This window comes from Peromyscus leucopus, chromosome 5 (assembly GCF_004664715.2).
Source record: "Peromyscus leucopus breed LL Stock chromosome 5, UCI_PerLeu_2.1, whole genome shotgun sequence".
Taxonomy (NCBI): domain Eukaryota; kingdom Metazoa; phylum Chordata; class Mammalia; order Rodentia; family Cricetidae; genus Peromyscus; species Peromyscus leucopus.
Genome location: NC_051067.1, coordinates 65,811,384 through 65,839,365, shown reverse-complemented (window position 1 = coordinate 65,839,365; position 27,982 = coordinate 65,811,384). Strand labels below are relative to the sequence as shown.

General features: G+C 38.8%; 1 protein-coding gene across 6 annotated transcripts in view; it reads left to right on the top strand.

Annotated features, from left to right (window-relative positions):
* Mindy3 (MINDY lysine 48 deubiquitinase 3) overlaps nucleotides 1–27,465 on the top strand; it is a 73,963-nt gene extending 46,498 nt beyond the window's left edge. For 3 of the 6 annotated variants that reach the window (XM_028870529.2, XM_028870526.2, XM_028870530.2), the window contains 5 exons: nucleotides 8,657–8,729; nucleotides 18,252–18,324; nucleotides 19,955–20,042; nucleotides 23,752–23,823; nucleotides 26,524–27,465. In XM_028870529.2, coding sequence (XP_028726362.1) covers nucleotides 8,657–8,729; nucleotides 18,252–18,324; nucleotides 19,955–20,042; nucleotides 23,752–23,823; nucleotides 26,524–26,673 — 456 coding nt within the window. In that variant the 3' untranslated portion in view covers nucleotides 26,674–27,465. Of the gene's footprint in view, nucleotides 1–8,656; nucleotides 8,730–18,251; nucleotides 18,325–19,954; nucleotides 20,043–23,751; nucleotides 23,824–24,920; nucleotides 25,057–26,523 lie in introns of all 6 variants that reach the window. The other 3 variants (XM_028870531.2, XM_028870527.2, XR_003734627.2) reach the window with 2 other exon arrangements.
* The last annotated feature ends 517 nt before the right edge of the window (nucleotides 27,466–27,982 follow it).

Sequence of the window (27,982 nt, the reverse complement as noted above, 5' to 3'; positions counted from 1 at the left end):
AGGGCCTGGCTTCTGGGTGGTGCTCTGTGTAGCATTAGGAAGACCACTGCACATAAGTGTGAGAGAGATCCCTTTTTGGCGTGTTTTAAATTTGTCCAATTCTGTTTGAATTTAAATTTAAAAATAAGTAAAATGCTTTATAGTGTTAATGTTTAGTGTTGTGAGGAAAATTCACTTTTATATATCTTTAATTATTAGATAAAACCATAAAGATTAATTCATGGGCATTTTGTAATAATTTACTTCTGTATTTTAACCAAGTTTAGTCATCCCATCCATTTGTCTTAGATTTTACTATTTCTGCTATTTACATTTCATAACTTACCCACTACAGGAAAGGAATAGATTTAAAACATGCATTTATTTTTTAGATTAAATCATAATTTGTGTGTCTTAACATCTGTCTTCCGAAATAAACTTAACAAATAATTTTGAAAATATTGAAATTCCTTGAAAGTTTGATGAGAAGTCTATACAAATTAACCATTTTTGATTATTTTGGCATTAAAAACATGAAGTATTAACCATAAGCCTCCCTAACTGCTTGGCATATTTTAGGCCAATTCCCATTAGCAATTTAAGATTCTGCTGGTGGTGTGTATCACCACAAAACAAGGAAGACTTTGTTTTGACCACTTTGACTAGGAATCCGGGGTCCAGTAGCAGTGTCCTTGCCTGGAGGGCAGCTTCATTTGTACTGCTCTACTCTGACTGCGGGGGCAGGGGGTTGTTTGTTGTGGATAACTACAACACTTCTCAGTCTCAGTCTACCTGCTTCCTAGGACCAGTGCCTGCCTCCCTTATCAGTTGTCATAAGAGAGGCCAACTGGTTGCCTAAAGAATCATGAGGCATCCTGGATAGACGGGCCTTAAAGCTGTCCATCCTGATCAGTCTGTTTCTCTTGTCAGCAGTTGAGTCCACAGCTCTGGCTATTTGAGGGAAAAGAGTGTAGTCAATAGAGCTTATTATAGGAAACAGACTTTATGTACCTATAAGATACATAAGGAAAAATCTTACATATCTAATGTATGACCATTCCTTAGTGTGCTTATTGAATCTTGGCCAACATTTTTGGTCTAGCCGTGACATCTTTGGCAATGTGACTGGATATTCTTGTCTTGTTTTGTTTTTTAATTCTTAACTGGAGTATTCATGTTAAGTGGGATAACTTGAAAGATTATTTTCTAAATTTCCCTAAAGACAGTCCAAATATAGTAGCATCTTGGCACACAGAAGAATTATTACAAAGTAGGCACCTTGGGCATTAGAAGTGAAACTTCTGACTAGACTGAAAAGAGGTTCAAGTGGGTTGCCGGTGCACAATAATGAGAAAAGGCTACTCGTCACTGTTCATGACTTCATAGTACTGGAGTTCCTATCCCTCAGATGGTTCCTCCCTTTGCTGTGTATACTTCCACTTGTACATGTACAGCCTAGAGCTGTATGGAAGAGGAACCCCTAAAGGCTATTTCTAGCCTGATAACTTTGACTGCTGATACAACAGGATGAAGTACCACACAGCAATGGGCTGTTATAGAGACAGCCCCTGGGGCTTTTGTATGTTATTAAGAAAATGAAAACTAAAACAAAAAGACCTCTAGCTTCAAATGATACTGTGTGTTTTGAGAACATTTAATGATTAATTAAAATCTGTTTCTTGATAGTTTTCAAATCATTTTAAGTACAGTTAACAAGACAGAGTCAGTATAAAATAGATTATAAAGTGGCTGTAAATTTTACTTCAAACTGAAAGGTCAGATATATATTTGTATTTCTTTTATTGTTTAGAGGGACCTAAATGGCAATATAAAATGTCTGCAAGCTAAAATAGCATTTTTTTATGGGTCCAGTCATTGCACTGGGTGACCTTCTGGAAGTTCTTTGATTACAGCAGCAGATTCTTCTTGATAATGAAAAAAGGTGTGATGAGTAGATTGTTAAAGAGCTCTTCAGTTACTCTACTGGTACCTAGCCAACACAGGCCTTATAGTTCTACACACATTTAGAAGAGGTAAAGTTACATTTTAAAAAGACTTAGTGCAATCAAAATTACGCTGATAGTACATAAAATGCTGCATGGAACAGAGACACATGCTCGGATTCCTAACTGTGGGATACTGAGTATTCTCTTTACATCTTAGTCCCTGTTACTCTGCTACAGGACAGCACCAGTTAAGTAAATGGGGATGAGGCTAGATGGTCTTAAAGGCTGGGTACTCCAGTAATCCTTGTTGACTAGTAAATGGGCTATAAACAAATGACTCACCCTAACATTGCTATGGTCAAAGCATCTGATTATGTCCTACTAATATAGAGATTTCATTTTAGAACAAAATAACTTTGATAGTAACTGTACCTGAATTTATTCGACTCTTGTGTTTATGATGTTTTCCTCCTAAGAGAATTTAGAGTTGCAGATGCTTCTGATATTGAAGCTTTTTCCTAAATGGTTAAATTAGAGGCGAAGAAAATACAAGTAATTGATAACTTGAGTGACATAGAATTCCATCATTACAATTCCTTTAATTAGAACTCACTGTTGAAATGGGAGATTTGAGGGTTAGTGTATATATTTGGTCCTCATTTTAGAAGGTAATTTTGTTAAGATAATTAAGTATTTGTGAAAATGTTTTAAGTAACATATTTTTCTCTTACATCTATTAGACTGTGACCTAAAGTGCAAAGACTAAGTCTTTCTTTACCAACTAATAGATGAGCCAAAGTAAGAAATAGGGAAGAAAAATGAGAAACTATGGGTGTGTAGATGGAGAGATTGGGAATCTGCTATATGTGAAGCCCAAGGGCTCTTACTATAATAAAATGTTAGAAGTAGAAAATCTGAAGGATGGAGTCCTCTTCAGACTTAGAGAATTATTCGTGAAAGTTCTAGTTTAGTGCCTCGATGTAAAACTTGAAACTTGAGAATTATGATACCCTCCCTGAAGTATTTTCCTTTAGGATTACAAAACACTCAAAATGAAGTAAGATTCTATATTTCTGTCCAAATTTGGGGCACAAATACATTGAATATTAACATGCAGCCCAGTTTTCTGTGTGGATCCTTCAGCCATGGGTCTGTGCTAGGATCTTTGCTTCTCTGTGGCATCCTTAGGGAAGAAGGTTGCCAGCAGGACCAAGAGAACACAGTGTGCTCTTCTGTTCAAGTCTAATACCTTGCTGGCTTAGCATGGAATATGCTTGCATTTATTGATGCTTAGAATTTAGACACAAGACATCAGGTAGTTTTCTTTAAGTTTTTTCTTATAATGCTGGAGAGTTAATGTAACCCTTCTTGTACCAGTAAAACTTCTGTGTTCCTTCCCTCAACTTTACAAACAATAAGAATACATTTCTCAGATTTCACTTAAGAGGAGTGTTAACATAATGCTTTACTTATATTATCCACCAGCTCATTCCCCTAAATGGAGTATTCTGCTTGTGTTTTTACTTAAAATACTATTTTACTGTGTCATTATAAATTGTTAATTTATAGGTATATAAATTTGTAGAATGTAAAGTAATGTTATAATTTGTCAACACAATGTGGAATAACTTAGACCAAGTTAGTTAGTGTCCATGACCTCCAGTCCTTATCATATTTTGGGGAGACTATTTAAGATTTACCGTCTTAACAGGTTTGCAGTGTACAGTTGTCTACTGTCTGTACTCATCATAGTATGTACTAGAACTGAAAGGGAAACCTTCCTTCAGTCTGATTCTTCCTCCTTGGATCTCAGTCCTCCAGTCCTCCTAACCCCTAGATTCTGTAATCAAATTTCTACTATATACTTCTGAATTCAGTTGTTTTAGAATTTACATCTTAATAAGAAGAAATATTTGCCCTTCTATGCCTGAATAGTATGTAGTATAATAGTTTCCAGTTCTATTTCCAGTATAATAGTTTCACATTTCCAGTGTGTAGTGATGGAAATGACTATATTTCTTTTTGTAAGGCTGAGTAGTAGTCCATTATGTGCTACAATTTTTATTCATTTATCTTTTGCGAGACATTTGGCTTTTTTCTGTAACATGTATCTATACTGCACATGACAGTATAGATAACTCTTTTACCTTGAATCTTTAGGGTTATCCCAGAGTGAGATTGCTGCATTTTAAGTAGTTCTTTCAAGGAACTTCTGCACAGTTTTCCATAATGGCTTGGCTGTTTTGCATTAACTCCTAACTACCATAGCAAGAGCTTATTTTTACTTCCTTGCTGACACTTGCCTTTTTCTGACAGTGGTGAGATGATTTCCCAGTCTGGCTGTGAATTGCATTTTCTTGAGTTATAATACTGAGCTTTTTTTTCTTTTCTCGTAAATTTCATGGCCTTTTGTGTGTCTTGAGAGATGTTTATTTGTGCACCTTCCTACTTTTTAAGTTGAGTTTTTGTTTTCTTACTACTAAGTTGGAATCCTTATATATTTGGGATAGTAATCCTTTTTTTTTTTTGAGATGCAGGGCTTGCAAATGTATCCTATATTTGGGTTTTAAATTTGATGTGATCTAATTTGACTATTGTTGGTTTTGGTTTCTGGGGGGTTTGAGTGAGATTATAGAATCACTGCCATGGCCAGTGTCATTTAGTTTTTCTATATTGTCTTCTTCTAGTAGTTTTCAAGTTCTCATTTTTTACATTTATGTTTTATCCACTTTTAAGTAATGTTCATATGTGATGTGAGCTAACGGTCCAATTACCTTCTTTTTACTGGTGGAAATCCAGTCTTCTCTACACTGTTAAAGAAACCTTTCTCTGCCTATTTTTTAAAATTATTACTTTGTATGCATGTGTGCGTGTGCGCGCGCGCGCGCGCACACACACACGTCAGAGAAAAACTTTCAGGAGTTGGTTTTCTCCTCCCACCATGTAATTCATGAGATTGAATTCAGGTTCTCAGCCTTGGTGGTAAGTGCCTCACTCCCTGATCTATCTAGATGGTGTTTTTTCAAATCATTAGGCATGCCAGAATTAATTCTCAGCTCTCTGTTCTGTATGACTGTCTTATGCCACACTGTTTTACCAGTACCATACTGTTGTCCCCATTTGTTCTTTGTGCTCATGATTGCTTGGCTATTTAGGACCTTTTGTGGACCTTTTAGGACCTTGACAAGTACAACTATCTAGTTTCATGAAAAAGTAAAAACTCAAAGATCAGAGGAGGGAATACTTCCAAATTCTATGAATCCAGCACTGCCCTGACTTCAAAAGTAGACAATGACAGCTCAAGAAAAGTCAGGCAAGGTTGGTCCATACCTGTGATCCCAGTACACGGGAGGCTGGGGGAAGAGGAGCCTAGGTTCCAGACCAGGAAGACAATAGAAGGGATGGAGGGAAGGCAGGAAGCCAGTGTTCTTGACGTACATAGAATTCCTCAACAAACATGAGCACATGCAATTCAGCAGCACATAAAACAGCATCCACAATGACCAAGTGCATTGTGTTACTGGCATGCAAGAGTGTTTCAAAATATACTAATCAATAAATGTGACATATCACATCAAAAGAATGAAGGATACAAACTATATGATTATCTTATTAGATGTGGGGGGAGGGGCAAAAGCATATGACAGAATTCAGTATGTTTAGATGATTAAAAACTCTCACCAAGATTTTTATAGAAGGAACTCACCTCAGAACAGCAAAGGCCATATACAAGGAGCCCATGGATTCTCAACAGTGAAATGCTGAAAACTTGTCCCCTTAGCTGTAGAAGAGAACAAAGACTTCTGCTATGTTTACCATAGTGTGGAATGTCCTTGCCAGAGCAATCAGGCTTGAGAAAAGACACCCAAAGAGGAGTAGAGAAAGCAAAGTCACTGTGTTGTTGGTATGATCTTCCATAGGAAACACTACAGACTTCAGGAAAACACTGTTGAAACGAGCAAACAAATATAGTGAAGTTGAGAAGTATAGCAAGGGGACTGCCTGAAAACACAAGGGACCAGCCTCAATTTATAATAGCTACCAGAAAGTACCCAGGAATAATTAAAACAAGGAGTTGAAAGATCTGTACACTGGAAACTGAAACATCAATGATAGAAATTAAAGGAACAAATACATGGGAAGATGCCCTTCAGTCATGAATTTGGAAAATCAAGAGTTTTGTTTTTTAGACAAAAGCCTGATTGTTTTTTTCTTCCTCTATTTAGATTATAGTTTTTTGTAATACTTAGAAATTCTATGGAATATTTTGAAGTACACCAAACTCATCTTCTCATCACTAGTTGATACTACAAAAGATTAAGTGGAGCAGGTGAATAGGAACACAATTGGTTCCACTACTGTTGAGCTGTTCCTGGCCAGGACTGCACTTGTATTCATCCACAGGTTTACACAGACTCCCATAGAAGAGAACTGAAGAAAGAAGGAAGGCTAGGAATAGTTCAAGGATTGTAAGGATTATACTAGAATAAATGTAGAATATAGACAGCTAAGGAATAATATTTCCAGTGTTAACGGTTGCTCCCTGAACCTTTTTCTTTATTTTGGGGGGTGGGTGGGGGTGGGAGTTTCAAGACAGGGTTTCTTTTTGTCGTTCTGGTGCTCTGTAGACCAGGCTGGCCTCGAACTCACAGAGATCCGCCTGCCTCTGCCTCCCAAGTGCTGAGATTAAAGGCGTGCGCCACCACCGCCTGGCACTCCCTGAATCTTGAGAGCTGGAATACAATCCTAGCTTAAGCCCAGAGCAAAGACTGTATTGGTGATGTGAGTTTTAAGAAATCTTGTTTGAGAGGCTGGTGACATGACTCAGTGAATAGATGCTTACCTAGCATGCAGGAAGCTCTGGATTCAATCCTAGCATGTTATAACCAGGAGAGAGGTGCATACCTGTTATTCCAACACTCAGGAGGAGGGTGCCAGAGGACCAGAAGTTCAAGATCATCCTCAGCTTCATAATGAATTTGTAACTCTGTCCAAAAATAAAACACTGTTTCAAATAAGTTAAGTAAGCAAACAGAATCCACAAGTCTCTACTCTACCAAAATTACACATGCATTCTTCCTGTGACCCAGTAACCTACTGTAGATCTCTCTTCCAAATATAATTAAGCCCACATAAAATTATACCTTCACATTTGCTTGATGCATTGCTTTTGATAGCAAAAGATTAGACATAGCCCATTTATCCAGCAAGTAAGGAACTAAATCGTGAATTCAGAACAGCATTGAAAGTTGCGGTGGTGGCGCACGCCTTTAATCCCAGCACTGGGGAGCCAGAGGCAGGTGGATCTTTGTGAGTTCGAGGCCAGCCTGGGCTACAGAATGAGTTCCAGGAAAGATGCAAAACTATGCAGAGAAACCCTGACTCGAAAAACCAAAAAAAGGAAAAAGAAGAAAAAAAAAAAAGTGAAACCAAAGAAGGCATGGCGTGTGCATATGTTCAAAATAGCAGAAAATGCATAAAAGGCCTCTGTCTGGGACAGAAAGCAGGAAATATCTATATTACCGAATCATTCAAAATACCAAGTCCTCTTTTTCATCTTTTTTTTTTTAATACATAAAAATACATCAGGTCTTGTGTGGTTGCTTTGTTTTGACTCCCATTCCTGACTTTTCATAAAACCAGAACATGCTGTCCAATCCTGAGGAGGTTAGACCTCAGGGTCAGGAAAGAATTTTGCTTACTGCTTCTTTAGTTCTTCTACTATAAATGAGATAAGCATGGGTGCAGATAGAAGTTAAGAGTGTCTTTCTTTAAAGATTTGTCCATAAAACATTGTCAATATTAATATTTATACCTCATGACTGTTGGGTTTTGTTTTCTGGTTTGATATGGTCTTGCTTTGTAGCTCTGACCAAGGATTTGAAATGTGTGAAGGAATGCCTTTTCTCTGATGAGGTGACTCACTGAACACAAATTTTGATAAAAGCTTAGACAAGAGCTATGACCAGACATCAACTACAGGGCCTCAATTCTGCATTCTTGTCCGTCAGAAATCGGATTTCACAATGGCTTAGACGTGTGCAGTGATGTCCACTGTGATGGAGAGACTACAGCAGGAGAGCGCGGGGCCTCTGTGCTGCAGTTCTCATGAGCAGTGATGCCCCCTGTGATGGGGAAACTTGATTTATGAGGGAAGAGGAGGAACTCTGTCATAAGATGTCTCCTTGGAAGTTAATTAGACATGCAGAACCTGATGCATGTGTTACAACCCACTTATAAAGTGGTATCTGCCATTACATTACTCTGTGTGAGTGTCTCTTTTAGTCTTTGCTATTAGAACAGTCTCATAGTTACAATCTCATAGTTTTGATTCCTTAAAAACTAGAGTATGTTCTGTTACATTTTCTGTCTTAGTTTTGACTTGTTGACAATTAGAAGATATTTGAAGTTATGTATTTCTGTACATATACAGTAATATACAGTACACTTACAAATCACAGGTTCTTTGCATACTGTATTTTATATTCATTGCTTTTATGATGTTGGCATGGCATCCTCTCAATTTTCTGCGGTTAGTGTCATTTCCATCCTTCAGAAGTAAAATTAAGCACCCGAGAGAGTTGGTGGTTTCTCTGGCCACTCACCAGTGCTACATTTGGAACTCAAAGACTTCTGACTCCAAATGCCATCATTTCTCCACCTCACCCCTAATGTTTATTGATAATATCATGACGTTGCAGCTGATTGACAGTATTTGTTTTATTTTTTAGGATATGGCTTTAGTTGCCCCCGAGGCAGCTTCTGAGAAAGCCAGAAGAGTTTTTCAAACCTACGATCCAGAAGGTAAAACATCCTATATTGATACTCAGGTTTTGTTCAAAAGATGATTGGATTACTAAATGGAAGATGACTGTCAGTTCTTAATTAAAAAAAAAAAAAAAAAAAAAAAAAAAAAAAAAAAAAAAAAAAAAAAAAACGAAAAACTTAGGGAAAGTGATAAAAATGGAAAACAGAACAGTAAAGATAGCAGACTGTGGTGGCTCCCATCAAATTCTGCCACTGATCAATTGTGTTTCTTGGTATCCTGAATTAAAGGTGATTTTCTCTTTGATACGTGATGTCAAAAGCCAGGGCTCACTGAAGTACTATTCTTCCTTATTTAACTGAGCCAAATGATCACTGAATAAGCAGATGAGGGGCTAGAGAGATGGCTCAGCACTTACAGCACTGTCTGCTCTTGCAGAAGATACAAGTGTGGTTCCCAGTACCCCTGTAACTCCAGCTCCAGAGGATCTGACACCTCTGGCCTACACACACACACACACACACACACACACACACACACACACACACACGCAATAAAAAATAATTGAAAAAAAATCTTCATGTGGAAGAATATCATCCTGATCCTTCACCTTCTGAGCCTGTGTTTATTCTACTGAAAACTTCACACGTGTATCATTTAACTGTCTACAGTTACTGTCACCTGAGGAGTCTCAATGGCCTTTTGTTTCTGTGCTGAGGAAACCAGTGCCTTAACCCTGCATCTCCCTCCCTTAAAGACAACTTCTCCGTGAACACCCTAAGTTCTGTTGTAAATTACCACATAGAAACCTAAGTTGTTAGATCAGGGTTTCCTTCAGAGCTCTGAAGAGCTTCAGTTGTCTTTGGGTTCTCTGTCTTCTCCTTTAAGCTCTTTACTCTTGAGAATCTGCCCTTTGCTCTTACAGTGCTTCTTTCTCATGCCTCTGCTGGTACTGCCTCACCAGGGAGCAGATTGGTTCGTGAATGACTGAAAAGACCGAAAACGACAATTCCTGTCTGTGCTTAATCCTTCAGCTTAGTTAGCAAGAGCAGTGACGAGAAAAGAAAAGTCATCTTCATTAAAGTCAATCGTGTAGTCTCTACATAGACAGCAGTATCTATTAGAGGAAGAAGAACCCATTTTGCTTGCTTAGTTCTTGTTTAATACTTCAGTTTAGATAGCCTTGCCAAGCGAACACACATACAAATGTGGAGATGAAAACCTTTTGACTTAGTAAGTTTCTTCCTTTAGTAGAACTTGGAACTATATTACTTGATATGGATTGTATTACATTCCTCACAATCATAACCCAGTAAATGGGTGATCTTTTTACTGGCAGGCCAGCCACCTCTGGTAGCACATCTTTTGTGAGACCACATCCTGCACCTGCTTTCTTTTTTTAAGATTTATTTTTATTTTGTATATGTGTGTCTGTGTGTATGCCACATGTATGTGAGAATACCACATGCATACAGGTATTCTCCGAGACCAAAAGAGTGTTTCAGATGCCCTATAGCTGAAATTACAAGTACTCATGAGTCTCCCAATAGGAGTCCTGACCTTTTCTGCAAAAGTAGGAAGTATTCTTAACTACTGAGCTATCTCTCCAGCCCCTACATATTCCATCTTCGAAACATAATAGACACTGGTATTTGTGGGTAGCATTACAATTTAGAAAACATTTTACCTCCATGAAGATGTTAAAACAAACTGTGCCATGCATGTGACTGGTGCTCAGTTAGGGAAGTATTTGTTTGCTGGCATAAGGAACTCAACTCAGCTTCCCAGCACCCACATAAAAAGCTAACCATGGTGGTGTGTGCTTGTGATCCCACTACTGGGGATGCAGAGACAGGAAGATCCATGAACCTAAAAGACTGCCAGCCAGCCAAGCTGAATCATCGTGCTCTGTCAGTGAGAGACCCTGCCTCAAAAGTAAGGTGGAGAGGGAGTGAGGAAAACACCCAACATCCACCTCAGACCTACACACACCTTCATGAATACATGTACACGCCCACACCAACACACACAAAAAACTTTGCTATGAACCTAGAAGATAATTCTCATTTTTTGCAAAGTTTCTAAACTAACTCTGTGCATCACTTTCAAAGAACCAAGATGTATGTATGTATGTATGTATGTATGTATGTATGTATTTCTAAGAACCAAGAGTAGATTCTAGATGATCTAGACCAACCAGTCTGGACCCTTCTATACATTACCAATGTCCTTTTTACAGCTAAAGTCATGGAAATACTCACGCCATTCTAAAGTTGTTGACATTAGACTGCTGCTAATAATTTGGTATTGATTTTCCTTTTGCTTGAACAATTACAGTAATCTATATTTTAGATTCTTCAGGATTTTAGAAACCTACTTACTTTGATGTCAAACAAAATTATAAGATCAAAAGTATATTTTTGAATTGCTAATTTCTCATTTGGAATGCTGTCAAATTTTAATCTTAGCAATGCTTTATTATACCACTTTAATTACTTGGCAGGGTTTCATGATTAAATCACAAATTAAGAAATGACAATAATAAAAACTGCTCAGAACATAATGAGAACAATTTATTAGGCGGCAAACCATTAAGCACGAACTTTTAAGGAAGTCCACAGTTTTATCTGTTGATCATTTTGTGGAGAAAAATATTTAGATCTAGGCTTTGCTCTCAGGTATGTGCTATCCTGGGATTGTAAAATAACAATAAAATTAAAAGAATGGAGCTAGACTTGTGAAAGTGTCCAGACAGGGACAACAGAGAATTTCATATTGTACTTCCTAAGATACTGAATATTAAGTAGAGATCTGTGGTAGCCAATAAGCACAGAGACTTTTCCAGATTTCTGTTCCTGTCTGCTGGTGGCCAAATAAAATCTGTTTCACATTTAGAGATTCTGGGCTTGTAGCTGTGTAGGCACAAGAATTTTCCTGTGCCAGCAGCTGCTCCCAAATAAATACTCAGAAACGTAATATTAATTGTAAATGCTCGGCCAATAGCTCAAGCTTATTACTAGCTAACTCTTACATTTATTTATGTTAACCCATATTTCTTATCTTTGCTTTGCTATGTGTCTTGGTACCTTTTCTCAGTACAGCATTCTCATCTTGCTTATCTCTGCAGCTGCTGGTGACTCTCCAGCTCTGCTCCTCTTCCTCTCAGCAGTCTCAATTTGGCTCTTCCGCCTAACTTTATCCTATTCAGCTATTGGCCAGTCAACTTCTTTATTAAACCAATCACAGTGACATATATTCATACAGTGTAAAGGAATATTCCATATAGCTGTGACTTAACTAAACAAAATAATTTTTTTTCTCTATCTTTCTAATTAATCAAAGCAAGGTTACAGGCTTAAATGTCTTTAAAAGTGCTTTCAAACAAGTTACTTTATTCTTTTTTTATTATTTAAAAAAAAAACTTTTATTCATTTTACATACCAACTACAGATCTCTCACTCCTCCCACCCCCGCCTAACCCCCTCGCCCCATCCCACCCCTCATTCCCTCTTCCAAAAGGGTGAGTTCTCCCATGTGGGTGACAGTAAAGCCTAATACATTCAGTTGAGACAGGACCCAGCCCCTCCACCTGCCTCAAGGGTGAGCCAGGTATCCCACCTTAGGTTATAGGATCCAGAAAGCTAGCTCATGCATCAGGGGTAGATCCTGATCACACTGCCAGGGGCCCCTCAAACAGACCCAGCTACACAACTGTCTCCCATATGCAGAAGGTCTTGTCCGGTTCCATAGCTGTCAATCTAAAGTCCATGAATTCCTATAAGCTTGGTTCAGTTGTCTCTGTAGATTTCCCTATCATGATTTTAACCCATCCCCCCGCCTCCCTTGCTCATATACTTCCTTTCCCCTCTCTTCCACTGGACTCTTGGAGCTCAGTCTGGTGCCTGGTTATGGATCTCTGCATCCGCTTCCATCAGTTACTGGATGGAGGCTCTATCATGACAGTTAGTGTATTCACCAATCTGATTACCAGGGTAGGCCAGTTCAGGCACCCTCTCCACTATTGCTTGTGGTGGTAATCTAATTGTACTGAAATATTATTTTGATTGTATGTTAATAAATAAAGTTGTCTGGGGGTCAGAGCTATTAGAGCCATAGCAAGAGTGTGGCGGTGGTGGCACACGCCTTTAATCCCATAAGATCTCTGTGTGTTCAGGGTCAGAGCTATTAGAGCCATAGCAAGAGTGTGGCGGTGGTGGCACACGCCTTTAATCCCATAAGATCTCTGTGTGTTCAGGGATACAGTCAGCATTGGAGACATATACCTTTAAGACCTAGGGGGCTGTACATTCAGACGGTGACGAGGCAGTCATGTGTTTGGGTTTACAACCAATGAGAAGGCAGAACAACATACTTTAAAAAAACTAACCGACAGGAAGTAGGGCTCTTTTCGCGAAGCTGGGACAGCAGGAGGAAGGGTGAGATTTTAGCTCTGAGCTCTGACCTCTTGGCTTTCTCTTTTACATTGTTTCTGTGTTTCTTATTTAATAAGACGGTTGGTTACATCAATATCATTTGTAGCTAGAGTTTTCCTGCCTTGCCCACAGTCAGGACAAATCTTTGTCACCCGCCAGTCCCACAGCCGCTCAGACCCAACCAAGTAAACACAGAGACTTATATTGCTTACAAACTGTATGGCCGTGGCAGGCTTCTTGCTAACTGTTCTTATAGCTTAAATTAATCCATTTCCATAAATCTATACCTTGTCATGTAGCTGGTGGCTTACCGGCATCTTCACATGCTGCTGGTCATGGCGGCAGCTGGCAGTGTCTCTCTTCCTCAGCCTTCCGCTTCCCAGAATTCTCCTCTCTCCTTGTCCCACCTACTTCCTGCCTGGCAACCTACTTCCTGCCTGGTCACTGGCCATCAGTGTTTTATTTATTGACCAATCAGAGCAACAGATTTGACATACAGGCCATCCCACAGCAATTGCTAGTAGTCTAATCTGGGGTCATTGTTGTAGATTCCTTGTAATTTCCCTAGCACCAGGTTTCTCCCTTACCCCATGATGTCTCTATCAAGATATCTCTTTCATTGTTTTCCCACTCCGTCCCGTCCCTCCCCCAGCTAGACCATCCTGTTCCCTCATGTTCTCATCCCCCATCTCCTCCCCTCTATTGCCCTCCCCCAGTCCCCAGTTTACTCATGGAGATCTCTGTTTCCCCTTCTCAAGGTGATCCATCAGTCCCTCTTAGGATCCTCCTTGTTTCCTAGCTTCTCTGGAGCTGTGGGTTATGGTCTGATTATCCTTTGCTTTACCTCTAGTATCCACTTATGAGTGAGTACATACCATGTTTGTCTTTCTGAGTCTGGGTTACCTCAGATTGATCTTTTCTAGTTCCATCCATTTGCCTGCAGATTTCATGCCACCATTGTTTTTTACAGCTGAGTAATACTCCATTGTGTATATGCACCACATTTTCTTTTTCCATTCTTCAGTTGAGGGGCATCTAGGTGGCTCCCAGGTTCTGGCTATTACAAATAATGCTGCTATGAACATAGTTGAGCAAGTGTCCTTGTGGTATGATTGAGTATCCCATGGGTATATGCCTAAGAGTGGTATCATTGGGCCTTAAGGTAGATTGATTCCCAATTTTCTGAGAAGTCGCCATACTGATTTCCAGAGTGACTGTATCTGTACAGTGGAAAAAAGAAAGAAAGCATCTTCAACAAATGGTGCTGGCATAACTGGATGTTAACATGTAGAAGGTTGCAAAATAGATTAATATCTACCACTATGCACAAAACTCAGATCCAAGTGAATCAAAGACCTCAACATAAATCCAGCTACTCTGAACTTGATAGAGGAGAAAGTAGAAAGTAGCCTAGAATGCATTGACACAGGAGATCACTTGCTTAATATAACACGAGTAGCACAGACACTGAGAGCAACAATTAATAAATGAAACCTCCTGAAATTGAGACGATTCTGTAAGGCAAAGGACACAGGAAATAAGACAAAACAACAGCCTACAGAATGGAAAAAGATCTTCATCAACCTCACATCTGACAGAGGGCTGATCTCCAAAATATATAAAGAACTCAAGAAACTAGATAGCAAAATACCAAACAAACCAATTAAAAATGGGCTACAGTCTAAACAGAGAATTCTCAACAGAAGGATCCCAAATGACTGAAAGATATTTAAGGGATTGCTCAGCATCCTTAGTCACCAGGGAAATGCAAATCAAAACAACTCTGAGATACCATCTTACACCTGTCAGAATGGCTAAAATCAGAAACACTGATGATAGCTTATGTTACAGAGGATGTGGAACAGGGGAACACTCCTCCACTATTGATGGGAGTGCAAACTTGTACCGCCACTTTATTCTTTAGACCTCCAATTAGTTGTAGCTGGACAAGTTGTAGTTACACTAGCCCTTCACATTAAAATCTATGCATTTTTAATTTTCACAAATGATCTGGAGCATTTTAGTCAAGGTCAATCTATCTTGAAAAGGGTAAACTACTGCTCAAGATGATTACAAATATAAAAGGCCTTTGTATAGTCCTAGCCTCTTTCCTGACTACTAGACTAAAATTAGGCATCCAGAGTGAGCAACTGCTTACTTTATCTGAAATTTGTTACAGGAGTAGGACTTTTAGACAAAGTTGTTTTTGTTTTTGTTTAATTCTCTAATCGCTGAAAAAGACTATGTTGGCTGCTAATTTAAAGTAGAGGCAGTCTTTGGGAATGAGTAGTTGCACACTGTGCATGGAAGGGAACAAGCAACTGACTTGTTCAGAAATGCTGTCATTTTTAACTATCCTACAGGGGTTTTGTTTGTGTCATGTGTCATTAATTTTGGCATCAGTAGAGTTTGAGTCACTTTCTATACTATTCTGTGTATATACACACACCACCATTTTAGTTGTTGACGCTTAACTTTTTAAATTTTGTTGAATTTCATCAATTATTTCAATATTTCTGTATTTGTTAAGATTTGTGTCCCAGGTTTAGGTCTATTTTAGAGAAGTTGTCTCTGAACTGCTGAGTAGAAGTGTATATTCTTTGCTTTTTGGTGGAATATCTGTAGGTATCTGTTAAGACTATTTGATCTATGATGTTGTTTGATTCTGATGTTTCTCTGTTTATTTTTTCATCAGATGGCCTGTCTCTTGGAGAAAGTAGGATACTGAAACCACATACTATTAATGGATTGATGATGATCTCTGTCTTTAACTCTAGAGGTGTACTTTATGAAATTGGCTGCCCCAGAGTTGATGCATTTATGTTTAGCATAGTAATGTCTTCTTGGTTAATTGTTCCTGGTCCATTAGGTTAATTGTAATCCTGGTCCATTAGAACTTGGATTGCATTGCTCCAGGCTCTTCTGGCTTTCCAAATTTCCTCTGAGAAATCAGCTGTTGTTCTAATAGGTTTTCCTTTTTATGTGATTGGCGGTTTTTCAATACTCTTTAAGTATGATATGCCCTAGGGATTTTCTTTTCTCATCTTGTCCATTTGTTGTTCTGTGTGCTTCTTGTATCTGTATGGGTTTGTCGTTCCTTAGTTTGGAGATGTTTTCTTCTATAATCTCATTGAAGATCCTGTCTATGCAATTGACCTGGGATTCGTCACCCTGCTCTATTCTTATGATTGAAAGGTTTAGTCTTTTTTTGGTATCCCACATTTCCTGCCTGTTACTTGTGTGTGTGTGTGTGTGTGTGTGTGTGTGTGTGTGTGTGTGTGTGTATCTGTTTTTTTGTTTTGTTTTGTAATCTTTGTTTTGGTCTGGTTTGTCTACTCTATCTTCGAGTCCTGATATTCTATCTTCTGCTGGATTCATTCTACTTAATGTTCTCCCTTGAGTTTTCTAGTTAGATTATTAAGCTTTTCAATTCCATCCTCACTTCAGGTTCAGGTTTTCTTTTTGATGTTTTTATCTCTCTATTGAATTCAGTTTTCAAATCCAATATTGTCTTCATTATTTCCATAAGCTTTATATATTTGGTTTTGAGGGATGGGGCATTAGTCAGGTGTTTATTCTTTGAATTTCATTGTCTTCAAGTTCATTGAGATGGGTTTGGTTTTTTGTTGCTGTTGTTTTGGGTTGTTTGCTGGGGGTTGTTTGTTTGTTTTGGTTTTTATCTTCTTAAAACTTCTTGATTCTTTTTTTTTTTTTTTTTTTTTTTTTTTTTTTTTTGTGTTTGCTTTTGGAGTCTTGTAGCTGTCGTAGGATGTTTTATGCTATTAAATGCAAGCTTCTTGAATTCTTTAATGAAGTTTATGATTCTTCTTTGAAATCCTGTGTCCTGAAGTTCATGTAGTTATTTCTCTTTGGAGAACATCTCTATAGGACTTCTGGATTTAGGAGATTAAGTACTACATTGATCTTTCATAATTGTATTTTTGCAAATGAGATCTTGGTATGTGGACTTCTTTTGTTAATTTTGTATCTGATATGGACACAGTAGATTAGGATAGAGCACAGGATGTGTGAACCAGATTGGGCCTGAAGGTTGGATTTGGCTTAGGTAGACTGAGGTCAGGTGAATTCCTGGGAGCTGGGCTAGCACACAGGATGTGAGTTCTAGTCTTAGTCTTGAGTTGGGAGGCAGATCTGGGGTTGGGAGGCAGATCTGGGGTTGGGAGAGGTGCATGGAACAGACCATGAGGTAAACTCACCTGATTAGACCCTGGTTCAAGATGAATAGGACCTGCCTAGGTGGAATATGGAATAGAAGGAACCTACAGTTTGTGGACAGGTGGCATGCTCCTATGTAGAACCTGGGATTTGGGAGCAGCACAACCAAGGGTGTCCAGATGAGGCCTGGGCATTAGATATGGGTTCCGGCCTAGACCTATGAGGTGGGGAGGTTGAGCAGACTAACCTTGCTAGACCCTGACACTTGATGTGGAGTACTCTGGCAGTGCAAAAAAAAAAAAAAAAAAAAAAAAAAAAAAAAAAAAAAAAAAAAAAATTCTATACTATTATTTTAATTAAGTCATAAAATGTTTTCTGTGAAATTGTCGTTGTCAACATTTGCCTCCACTGTGCATTCTAGCTTTTTCGTGTGGGTGTTTAGTTTGAACCTTTTTTAAAATTGAACTTTGTAGCTATTAGTACCAGTCCTGTTTAAGATTTTCCTTTTTCTTGTTTTCACACCATCAGTTATCCAAATATGACCAGATCACTACATTTTAATAAAATGAGACTGGAACAAACAATTTGTTGTAAAGAATTCTTTTCACTAGATTTCTTCCTGACAATTTAAAGATTCATGTAATTGCTGAATTGTTATTTTAAGTGGAAAGAATTTTTACCCATTTTCAGGTTTGTGAAACTGCTTTAAAAGAAAATAATTTAACTTTAAGGTTTAATTGTAGTTCTTAAGTAGATTTTTTTTATTTCCCTTGGAGATAAGTCTTTGTGTGCCTAAGAAATTTCATCTGAGGAAGTACCTAGGCATAATAACCTCTACAGCGAAAATATATATAGTTCCTCAACTCCTTAGACTCCTGTAATGTGATCCTCTCCTCACTAGATCCTGATCAGAAATGTTCTTATTCTAACTTCTCTTTAATATTTTTCCAGATAATGGATTCATAGCTGACTCCCTTCTACCAGATTTGATGAAAGCCTTGAACCTTTTTTCAGATCTCCAGTAGTGAGTAGAATTGGAAGTGTTATTTTGATCATTCAAAAAAGATTCCATTATTCCATTAAGTTGAAACATTACATACATTTTTACCCCTTTTTTAAAAAAAAAAAAAGTGTTAAACCTATATAACAAAACAATAACAATTGAGGGGGGAAAAGCCCAGTCCAATCTGAAAACAGATAAACCTGTCTATCATGGTCTTGCTTTTTCACTTACCATTGATGTCTCACTTGTTAAAATAAGTCTTTCAGATCATAGTCTAATGGCCTTTGTTTTAGATCACAGTCTAACGGCCTTCCTCAGACCCCCTGAAACTTAGATCTTTTCATAGGGCACTCAGATGACGCCAGGGCTGGAGAAGCTATATGACCATGCTCCAGCATCTTCTAGAGCTGAGGCTGTGTGTCACTGAACCTGGCCAGAGACTTCACACAGCTGTAACTTTCATGAAACCTTTAAAGAAAAGAAAAAAAAAACACAGTTTTACCCCTGAACACATTGCTCAGATTTCATTTCTAGTAGACAAACAAAAACTCTGGAACTGATCTAGTCTAAACACAGGTAGAAGAAAGGGAGAGACACAGACACCCACCAAACTCTGAGAATGATCTAACAGAGGCCTTCCCAGGAAGGGAGTCCTCGTACCCCTGGCCTGACCCTGCTCCAGCTGTCCATCCCTAAAGAGCTTGAGCCACAGAGACTCCACCCTGAGTACTGGGGAAGTATACTGGGGAGGTTGATCAGCCAGAATGCCCCACAACTCCCAAACATGGTGCTTTGCTTGTTACATAATAGGCTAAGTTTAACTTGGCATTGGAGGAAAAAAAAACAAAAAACAAAAAACACTGACAGTTTTGAAACCCTTTAAATTGCACCCCCCTTTTCCCTGCCTTCTTGATCTGCTCATACATGACACTCTCCACCAGCCTCAATTACACCCAAAGGGCAAGTGTGGTACAGAGCTTGTTCACTTCCGATTGCTGCTGGACCAGCAAGGGCTTTTCCACTCGCTTTAATTACCAGACTGAAGCTCTTATGTCTGTAGCCTGCAAGTCAGGTTGTCCGAGGATGTTAAACATCTATCTCATTTAGTTCTTCAAAGTAACATTTTGAAAAATGGTTTTTATTATCTGATGTCCCAGTACCTCTTGGCTTGTTTCTTTCTAACTCCTAGGGCCTAAAATAGTTTTAGAAAAGTAAATGCTCCATTTGCTTGTTGAATTCATGCATACCTAGGGAGCAGAGAGAATCTGCCTTTGGGAGGTTACAGGCTGAGTTTATAAGCCTTGGTTTTTAAATTACTTTACCTAATAAGGAACAATGTCCTAAAGTCATCATCATAATTTAAATTTTAAATAGTAACAGATTACTCTGATTTAAAAATAGCCAAGTTTTGGCAAATTGAAAGTCATTCCTGTGTATTTGTCATTAAAGTTCTAAAAAGAACAGCTCTTAGGATTTTGACATCTAAATGTGTTATTGTACCAGCAATTTAATCACAAAAGAATGAAATCGCTTTGTGGAATTTTGTCTCCTTTGGTATTCACTGGTTTTCTTTCTTTCTTTCTTTCTTTCTTTCTTTCTTTCTTTCTTTCTTTCTTTCTTTCTTTTTTTTTTTTTTTTTTTCTCCTTATAGTGTAAATCAGGTGAAGAACAAATTAGATCCAGAAGGATTAGGAATCATATTATTGGGTCCATTTCTTCAAGAATTTTTTCCTGAGCAGGTAACATATCCAAGAGAATATTAATTTGTTATGTTGAGATGACTGTCTGTGAACAGGGCTTATTTTTCCTTTTTCCTAAAATGCAGATGTAAGACTATGAAAACATTATTTACTAAAGGCTTCTCACGTGGAGGTCAGAAGGGACATGTATGAGCTCATATGGCAGTGTAGTGCTTAGAAAACATGCATGTGTCAGTACAATGATACAGTGCCCAGAGGAGTGTGTGAATGTGAACTGATGTAGCCACGTGCCCTCTCATTGGGTGTGTGCTGTGTTAGTGTGCCAATACTAATGCAATACTCTGAGTCCTGATGGGTGGCAGAAGAGAGTATCATCCTTTAAAATGGATAAAATTAGAACTACATGAAATAGACAACACTCTGTCTCTACGCTCATTCTCTCAGGAACCTGTTGATTAGTGTGTCTTAGGACACTGCCACAAGGGGGAAGGGAGGAGCTCCTAGTGATGAGCCTAAGTTCCAGAAGCAAAGGGTGAACAGGACAGTTGTTCTCAGTGGAGCGGCACGTGTCTCCTATTGGGCTTTGCCTCAGTTAACAGGGTTCTGCTAGTTCTCACACTTAAGTTGTGCCTGCATTGGTGGCAAGCCATTTCTGTATCCTGCACTGTCTTTTCTTTAATCGAAGTGAAGCATTTAACCACTGAACTGAATTATTCAGCTTAATAATCGTGGTCATGTTATCAAATATCAGCAGTATCAATTGTTCCAATAGAAATGCCAATTTTGTTAAACTATTATAGAAAAAAATGTAGTTATTTAATTTTGATATGCTTGTTAATTTGATATCTGACTTGAACAGAGTAATCAGCATTCCTGACACTCAATCTTAGTAGTTAATGCAGGTTTAGAAAACAGGTTCCTTTTGGTTATTCTGAGTAAATGAGGTGAGCGGTAAAATTCAGGAAGCAGCCAATGCTATCTATCACAGTATAGTAAATTGAACTTTTTTAAACTTTGGCAAATAATTTATGAAAAAAAAACAACAAAAGGGAAAAAAAAACCAGCCTTCTGACATTGGGAAGGCGCTGTTGGACTGTAGTGTCCAGTGTGTTAGCATTCCAACTACTGGGCTTTTCTGAAAGTTCCTTTAGATATGTCAGTGGGTGGGTGATTATTAGAGCATCATAAAGTTTTGAAGCAGTATTTGAGGCTGTGATCTATTTCAAGAAGATGCTGCCAGGACATTCCTAGAAATACTGCTTGTTAGTTTTCAATATGAAACACTCATATGAGGATGGGGATTGAAAACTGGGCAGTGTAAGACAGTTCCCAGTTCTTTTGGCTGCATGTGTGTTAATTGCAAGATGATGCTTAATATTAGTATAACTTATTAGCTCGAGGACTTAATGTTGTTTTCATATTGTTTTAATTCTTTGAGGATTTCATACAGTGTGTTTTGATCATATTCACCCCAGTTCCTCTCCTTAACTCCTCCCAGCTCACCCAATTGTGTGTCCTCTTTTTGTGATTTGGTTTAATGACCCATTGACTCCAGTAAGAGGTACTGTCTTTGTGATAGTGTTCCTTCAGATGGTAGAAGAATGTTCTAGTTCCCTTCTATTCTACAATAAACAGACCTTTCTCTCTAATTATAGTACTGTGCTCTGAGTCCATCTTACTATTTGCTCACTTCCCTGTTACTCTGAGCAAAGTCCATCCACTCCTGGTTTTCTCATTGCCCCTATGGAATTTATATTCTTTCCTTACCCAACATATGTGACCCTGCAGTCATTTCCTTTTGAGCAGAAGGTTCTGAAGATGTAGTATATGAGTAGTTAGATATGCAAACCATCAAGTCTCCCTTCAGATCTAGGGAATCGGGAGCTCTGGAGACAGAACGCAGCAATGTTGAAGCACCTCTAGGTGACTCTAGTGATGGTCTGACTTAGAACAGCTGCCCCACAGGAGACCTTTCCCACATCATGTGAGAACTCAGACCCCTCTGCCACCTTCACCTCCCTGTATGACCTGTGTCACGGCTGCCCACTTTGCCACCATCCTTAGTCTGCTCTGGACCTAACAAATGAACACAAGGGTAGTTCAGTAAAATGTGTTCAGTTAACGTAAGAGTATATGAAATAGTTACAGAAACAAGTTAGGAAGAAAATGTTGAAGGCAGCCCTCTTCGTGCTGACTTAGCACGCCGCAGTGGACGGGCATGGCATTGTGAGGAGGTAGAAGCTAAGCAGGGCAGCCGGTTCACCATGAGAGCAGCAGGAGCAGCCGTCTGCAGTGAGAATAGCCTATATGCCTTGTAACTGAGTGCAGTTAGCCCCCCGTTTTTGGTAGTGAAGATTAGAAAATTTGAGAAACATGCTTGGTGTCATTCAACTGTTACATGACGGACCCAAGAGCGCAACCCGACCAAAGTCCTTCCTGCTTTGCACTGCCTTTGTGGTGTTTCTGTGTGCCGGTTAGTTATTCCGCCTTGAGAATACACATAGGATTCAAGTAAGGAGAGTGTATGTTGTTAAGTTAAAGTAAATTGTGAAAATCCAGAACAAACTACTCACCTAAGTAACCAGAATGACTCATGTGCACCATCAATGAAATGATCACCTAAGTTCAGTTTGTGAGAGCTTAAATTTTAGTTGGGAAATGCTAAAAGCAAATGTAAAATATAAAAAAATTGTAGTCTTCCAGAATATCAAGCAATGATATAAAGTCACATGAGGTTTAGTCTCAAATTAATTCAGTCAGCTTTTTCTTAAAGCTCCCAGAGTAGTAAGAAACCCAGCTGGTGTGCTCAGAGGAAACTTCACAGATTTGGGTGAGATCTTAGAAAGGGGCATTTTAGAAAGAAATGTGTCATACTTGTCTGAAGCAGAACTCAGAACTTAGGGGTCAGACTGAAGGGCAGCTTGAGGCCTATGTTGTTTTGGAGATCTTTTTTTGCTCTTGGCATAAGTGGAAAAACACTCAAAGGAGAAGGCACAGCTCCCAGGAACTGAAAGAGTGAGCTTGGGGAAGGGGGGCTGCTCTTAGCCTCAAGCCTAGAGCAGAGCCCACCCCGCCCCACTTCCCTCCCACAGTAAAGCTGCATCCTCTCAGCCTGTCTTTTGCCAGCAGCTCCCTTCCCACCAAGTAGAAAAGATCCTGGGGAGTGACTCTGGCCCGCTTGGTTCCTGTCCATCCTTATGTCAAGAATGGCCAGGAAGACAAGATGTAGGAATAGAAAATTGCCTGCTGAGAATCAGCAAGGAGCCCAGGCACTTTGAGTGGTAATAAAGTCTTATTAGACATAACATGTTTTGATTTCTGTGAAATGATTTTTTTACTGGAAACTTCTGATTCAATACTGTGGACCAAACTGATGATCTGGTGCATGTTTATTTGTGGTTTAAGGAGAGGTAGTATTTGTTGCTTTGTTCCACACTGAGAAGCAAATGTCTCACAGTGATGTAGTTTAGGAGATACTTGTTAGGAGCTTGTCCTTTTTTAATGCAATGAATACATCTACGTAGAGACATAAGCAAGTGCAAAGGAGCTTGTGCAGGTCGGGGCTTCCTGCTTCCAGAAGCAGCTGTTTCCTTTCTCAGCTTTCCTGGCACTTAACTATACAAGCTGTCTTTATCAAGTGATTCCCCAATAACAATCAAGACTTAAAAGATTTGCATTTTTACATTCATTGCTCATTAGAAATTGCTTCATGAAAAGAGATAACTTAATAGTCCTTTATTTATAATAGGGCTCCAGTGGTCCAGAATCTTTTACTGTCTACCACTACAATGGATTGAAGCAGTCAAATTATAATGAAAAGGTATGAGAATTCACATAGTAATTTGTCTTCAGCTGAGTGTGCATGACTATGTCTGAGTCCCCTGCATTTGCTACTTAAGGAGAGTGTTCCAGAAGTCTCTCTAATGCCACACATGTGTGAAAATTGGCTGTATTCAGTTTGACTAGTACATAATCTGCCTTCAAGCTGTACACTGAACTATGGGGCAAGAATTTCACTGGGACAAAATAACTGTGTCTACTGTGTACACAGTGTTACTCTAGACTGTGGAGGTATTTTCGAATGAGCAGTTCTGCTTAATCCACAGAAGATGGTTACTCATCCATTTAAATGCAGAAGTAGATAACACTGAGATCTTTTAATTGCGAATTTTTTTAATTTACCAAAATGGCTTTATTGAACGTTTACTGGTGTATTTAGTGTTTAGTTTCGCACGACCTTCTGAAGTCAGTATTGTCTGTATGTGTCTGCTTTGCAGAGGGGCCTAAGCACAGAGAAGCAGCTTGTCCAGAGCCAGGAAATGGCAGAGCCGGGATTGAAACTTGCCGAGTGTAGCCCAAGCCCAGAGCCTGTGCTTTGCGCCTCTCCTCTCTAAGCATGGACAAAGAAAGGCACACAGATGCCTGAGTCTGCGTATACTAGCCTCATTCAAGCAAAAGTTTTGTCTGAGCACTTCACTCTTGGAATGAAATGCCACTTTTGTGTGTCTTTGTGGCAAGTCTGCATTTACTGAAGGAACACCACAGTGGGTATTGCCAGTAGTGGGGAAATGATGCCTTTCCAATTTGACCTCATGCTACCTTGTGAGATCTAAACTGGAGGGTGGCTACAGAAAGTAGAGGATACATTACTTTAGTAAAACCAAACTAAAAAAGCTAAAATTACTTTTATTTTCATAACAAAATATAAGTCAAAACCTTTCATATATCCAAAAATCTTTTCACCAGTTTATTGCTATCTGTAACAGAGTATAATCAGTAAGAAACCCCAGATGATTTATTGTGTGTTAATGAGTACTTCATCTAGTTGTGGAAGTTTTGCCTAGCTTCGTCATCACTAAATATTAATTCACTACCACAATCCCTGCCAGGTAGTCAAATATTATCCATATTTTACAGATGAGGCCTCTGAGACAGGGAGATTAAGTGACTCACCCAGAGTCACACAGCAAGTCATTGACAGAGCAGGGATTGGAACTGAGTTCCTGATTCCCAATCCTGTCCTTGGTCTGCTTGGCCACGCTACCTGTATATAGTAAGTTTTCAAATCATGCTTGTGACAAGCGTCTGACATACTAACACAAGATCAGAAATGAAGACATACAGAGTATTAACATGACATACTAAGTAACAACCGTAAAGCAGCGCATGCATGTCATTTTACAGAAGTGGAGAGTCCTGAAGTTATGCAGGGGCTGGAAGCAGGGCCAAGTACTCAGTCAGGTACCACTCAAGATAGCAGGGGAAATGGAACACCACTAGCCTGGGCCGCAGCCCCCAGCAAGGCATCAGACACTAGTGGAGAGCACAGAGGAGATCACAGTGTTCATGTTCTGATGCTGTGAGCAACTGGAGAAACAGGTCCTCTACTGAGGTATAGTCCTTTTGGACAGCTTTCTAGAAAGTGGCACTTTTGCTTTGAGATTGAGAAATATGAGTTGTAATTTTAATATGAAAAGTGTGTTTCACCTTAATGCCTTTGGACTTCCCTAAAGAGTAAAGTTTATAAACCAAATTATGTGACCTATAATAGAACATCTTATTTCTATATCAGTTGTGTTTTTAAGGAACTATTGTTGAAGGCTGATAAAAACTTGTTTCTTTTGGCTCCTTGGTCACATGGCTTATGGCTTTTATGTTAGAAGAACATAATTACAATCATGTGTATCATCCACTGAATGGGTAAAAATAATTATACGTACTCTAGAAGAGAACAGTCCATAGCCACTCCTTTTAATAACATAGCATTTAATGTACACACTGAATCCTTGATAGTGAATTAGGGTTCTACTGGTATGTCAAATAATTTTAAGTATATTCTTTAAAAAAAAAAAAAAAAAAACAGAATAAATGTTTTCTGGTGTCTTCCCACTAAATTATAGTTACTGTGATCACTGCCACAGTTACTTTGCTCTGTCATCCTTCCATGACTTGTGTGTCTGTTCTCATATCTTTTGTGATTTTTTTTCCATGATTTTCATAAAATATACTCAAGACATTCAAATCCAAAGCCAGCAGATTCCATTAACAAGCATGCCAATCATCTTCAGATCTGAACATGCAGTCCTTACATTGAAAGTGGAAGGTGGGATCCTCTCAGAGTGCACAGCTCTGTTGAGAAGCAGGAACAGCTGACTGCCTCAGTAGCCCAGCCAGAGGCAACGCAGTATGCCATATGGACTCTAGGGGAAGAAACCCTGCTGTCCGTCATTTGAAAAGTGAGGTTTTCTTTACCTAAAGTATATGGCTTGTGATTTTTTTTTTTTTAGTCTTGATCTTGAATTCTAAATTTTACCTGTTAACTAACAATTAAAATTTGTGTCACCATCTTACAAATTTATTTTACAGATGCTATAGTTGAGTATAATTCCTATCAAAACTGTTAGAAGTAAAACCCCATATAATGAGGTCTCAGAAACATACTTGCCTGTGAAGCTGTCTGTATCCACATGAGAATTTGCTGCAAATGTTAACTGACCTTGCTGGCTTTTCCTCTTGGCAGGTAATGTATGTGGAAGGGACTGCCGTGGTGATGGGTTTTGAAGACCCCATGCTCCAAACAGATGACACTCCTATCAAACGCTGTCTCCAAACCAAATGGCCATACATTGAGTTACTGTGGACCACAGAGCGCTCTCCTTCACTCAACTGAGTTGCATGAGTATTTAGAAGGAAGATTGTAAAAACAGGTGTTAAAAGGGGGATTCACAACTGGCAACATTAAGCTAAACACTGGTATTGTTGATTAACTGTAAATAACAATTAAAAACACACTTTCGGTGTTTAAGATATGTTTAAATTATTTGTTCTAAAGCTTTATGTTAAAGGTTATCCTATTTTAATCCTTTCTATGAAATTTACTAGCAAAATTAAGCTTTAATTAAAGTTCATCACTTCTTCAGTTGGGTAATTGGTTGTTACTTACCAGATTATAAACACAATATTATAGCATTTTTATAATGAGACTCAGTCACAAAAACCCGCCTGGAATCTCATTTCATTCAGGTTCATTTTATTGTATTATTATTAGTAGCCTCCACACCAAATGTGCAGAGTTAATTTTTGTTTTCATTGCTAAAATCTGTTTTCCATGAGAAATACTAATAAATAACAAATTATCAGCCCTGGTCCTTTGGTAACTAATTTACCTCTAGCATGTTTACAAAAAATGGAAACTATGTGGGAACTTCCCATTTGTTCACAGGTGCATAGGAATGTATTTTTTACAATGGTAGGGGAGAGAATGTTTGCTAGGAGCCCTGAACACTGTAACTTTCACTGTATTGCTAATACACTTCTCCACCTTTGTCCCTTCAAGCCAGCTTTCTTGTATATTTATAAGCATGGTAAATGCATGAGAACAGCCGTTGTTACATTAGCATATGGCATTATTTATTATGATCCCACTTCATACCATAAATAAAGACTTTTTTCTTTAACTACATCCTTGCACTTTTACATTAGTGGCTCACAGTCAACAAGCTTGTAAACCCTTCTACCTTCAAGCCTTCAAACCAAATGTTCCTCACAGAGTCAGAGAGCAATGTGAATAGAAGCATAAGGTTGGCTTACCTGAGAGCCCTGTGAACTCGGCCATCAACACAAGGGCTAGGTGGCAGCCATCTGGGCCAGTAGCGAAACTACATCAGCCTCATCCTGTCTACTCTAAAGCTACTCCCTTCCTTCCCTCGTAAGTGCGCCCATGACTTGGTGTCCACATGCATTTCAGGAGTGAGTTTTGCTTTAAATGCTGTATTTTCCATGAGAGCATCTAAGCCAAGTTGGATTTTGGTATAAACAATTACAATATTTTAGCATAGGAAAAACCTGGCACAAGATTTTATATATAACTTTAGTGGCATTCTCTTCCAGGAATAAAATACTATTAGGATTTCAGGACATGGCACAGAAATCATCTACCCCTCAACAGTCTTCTTACCGCTGCTGCATGAAATGGCACA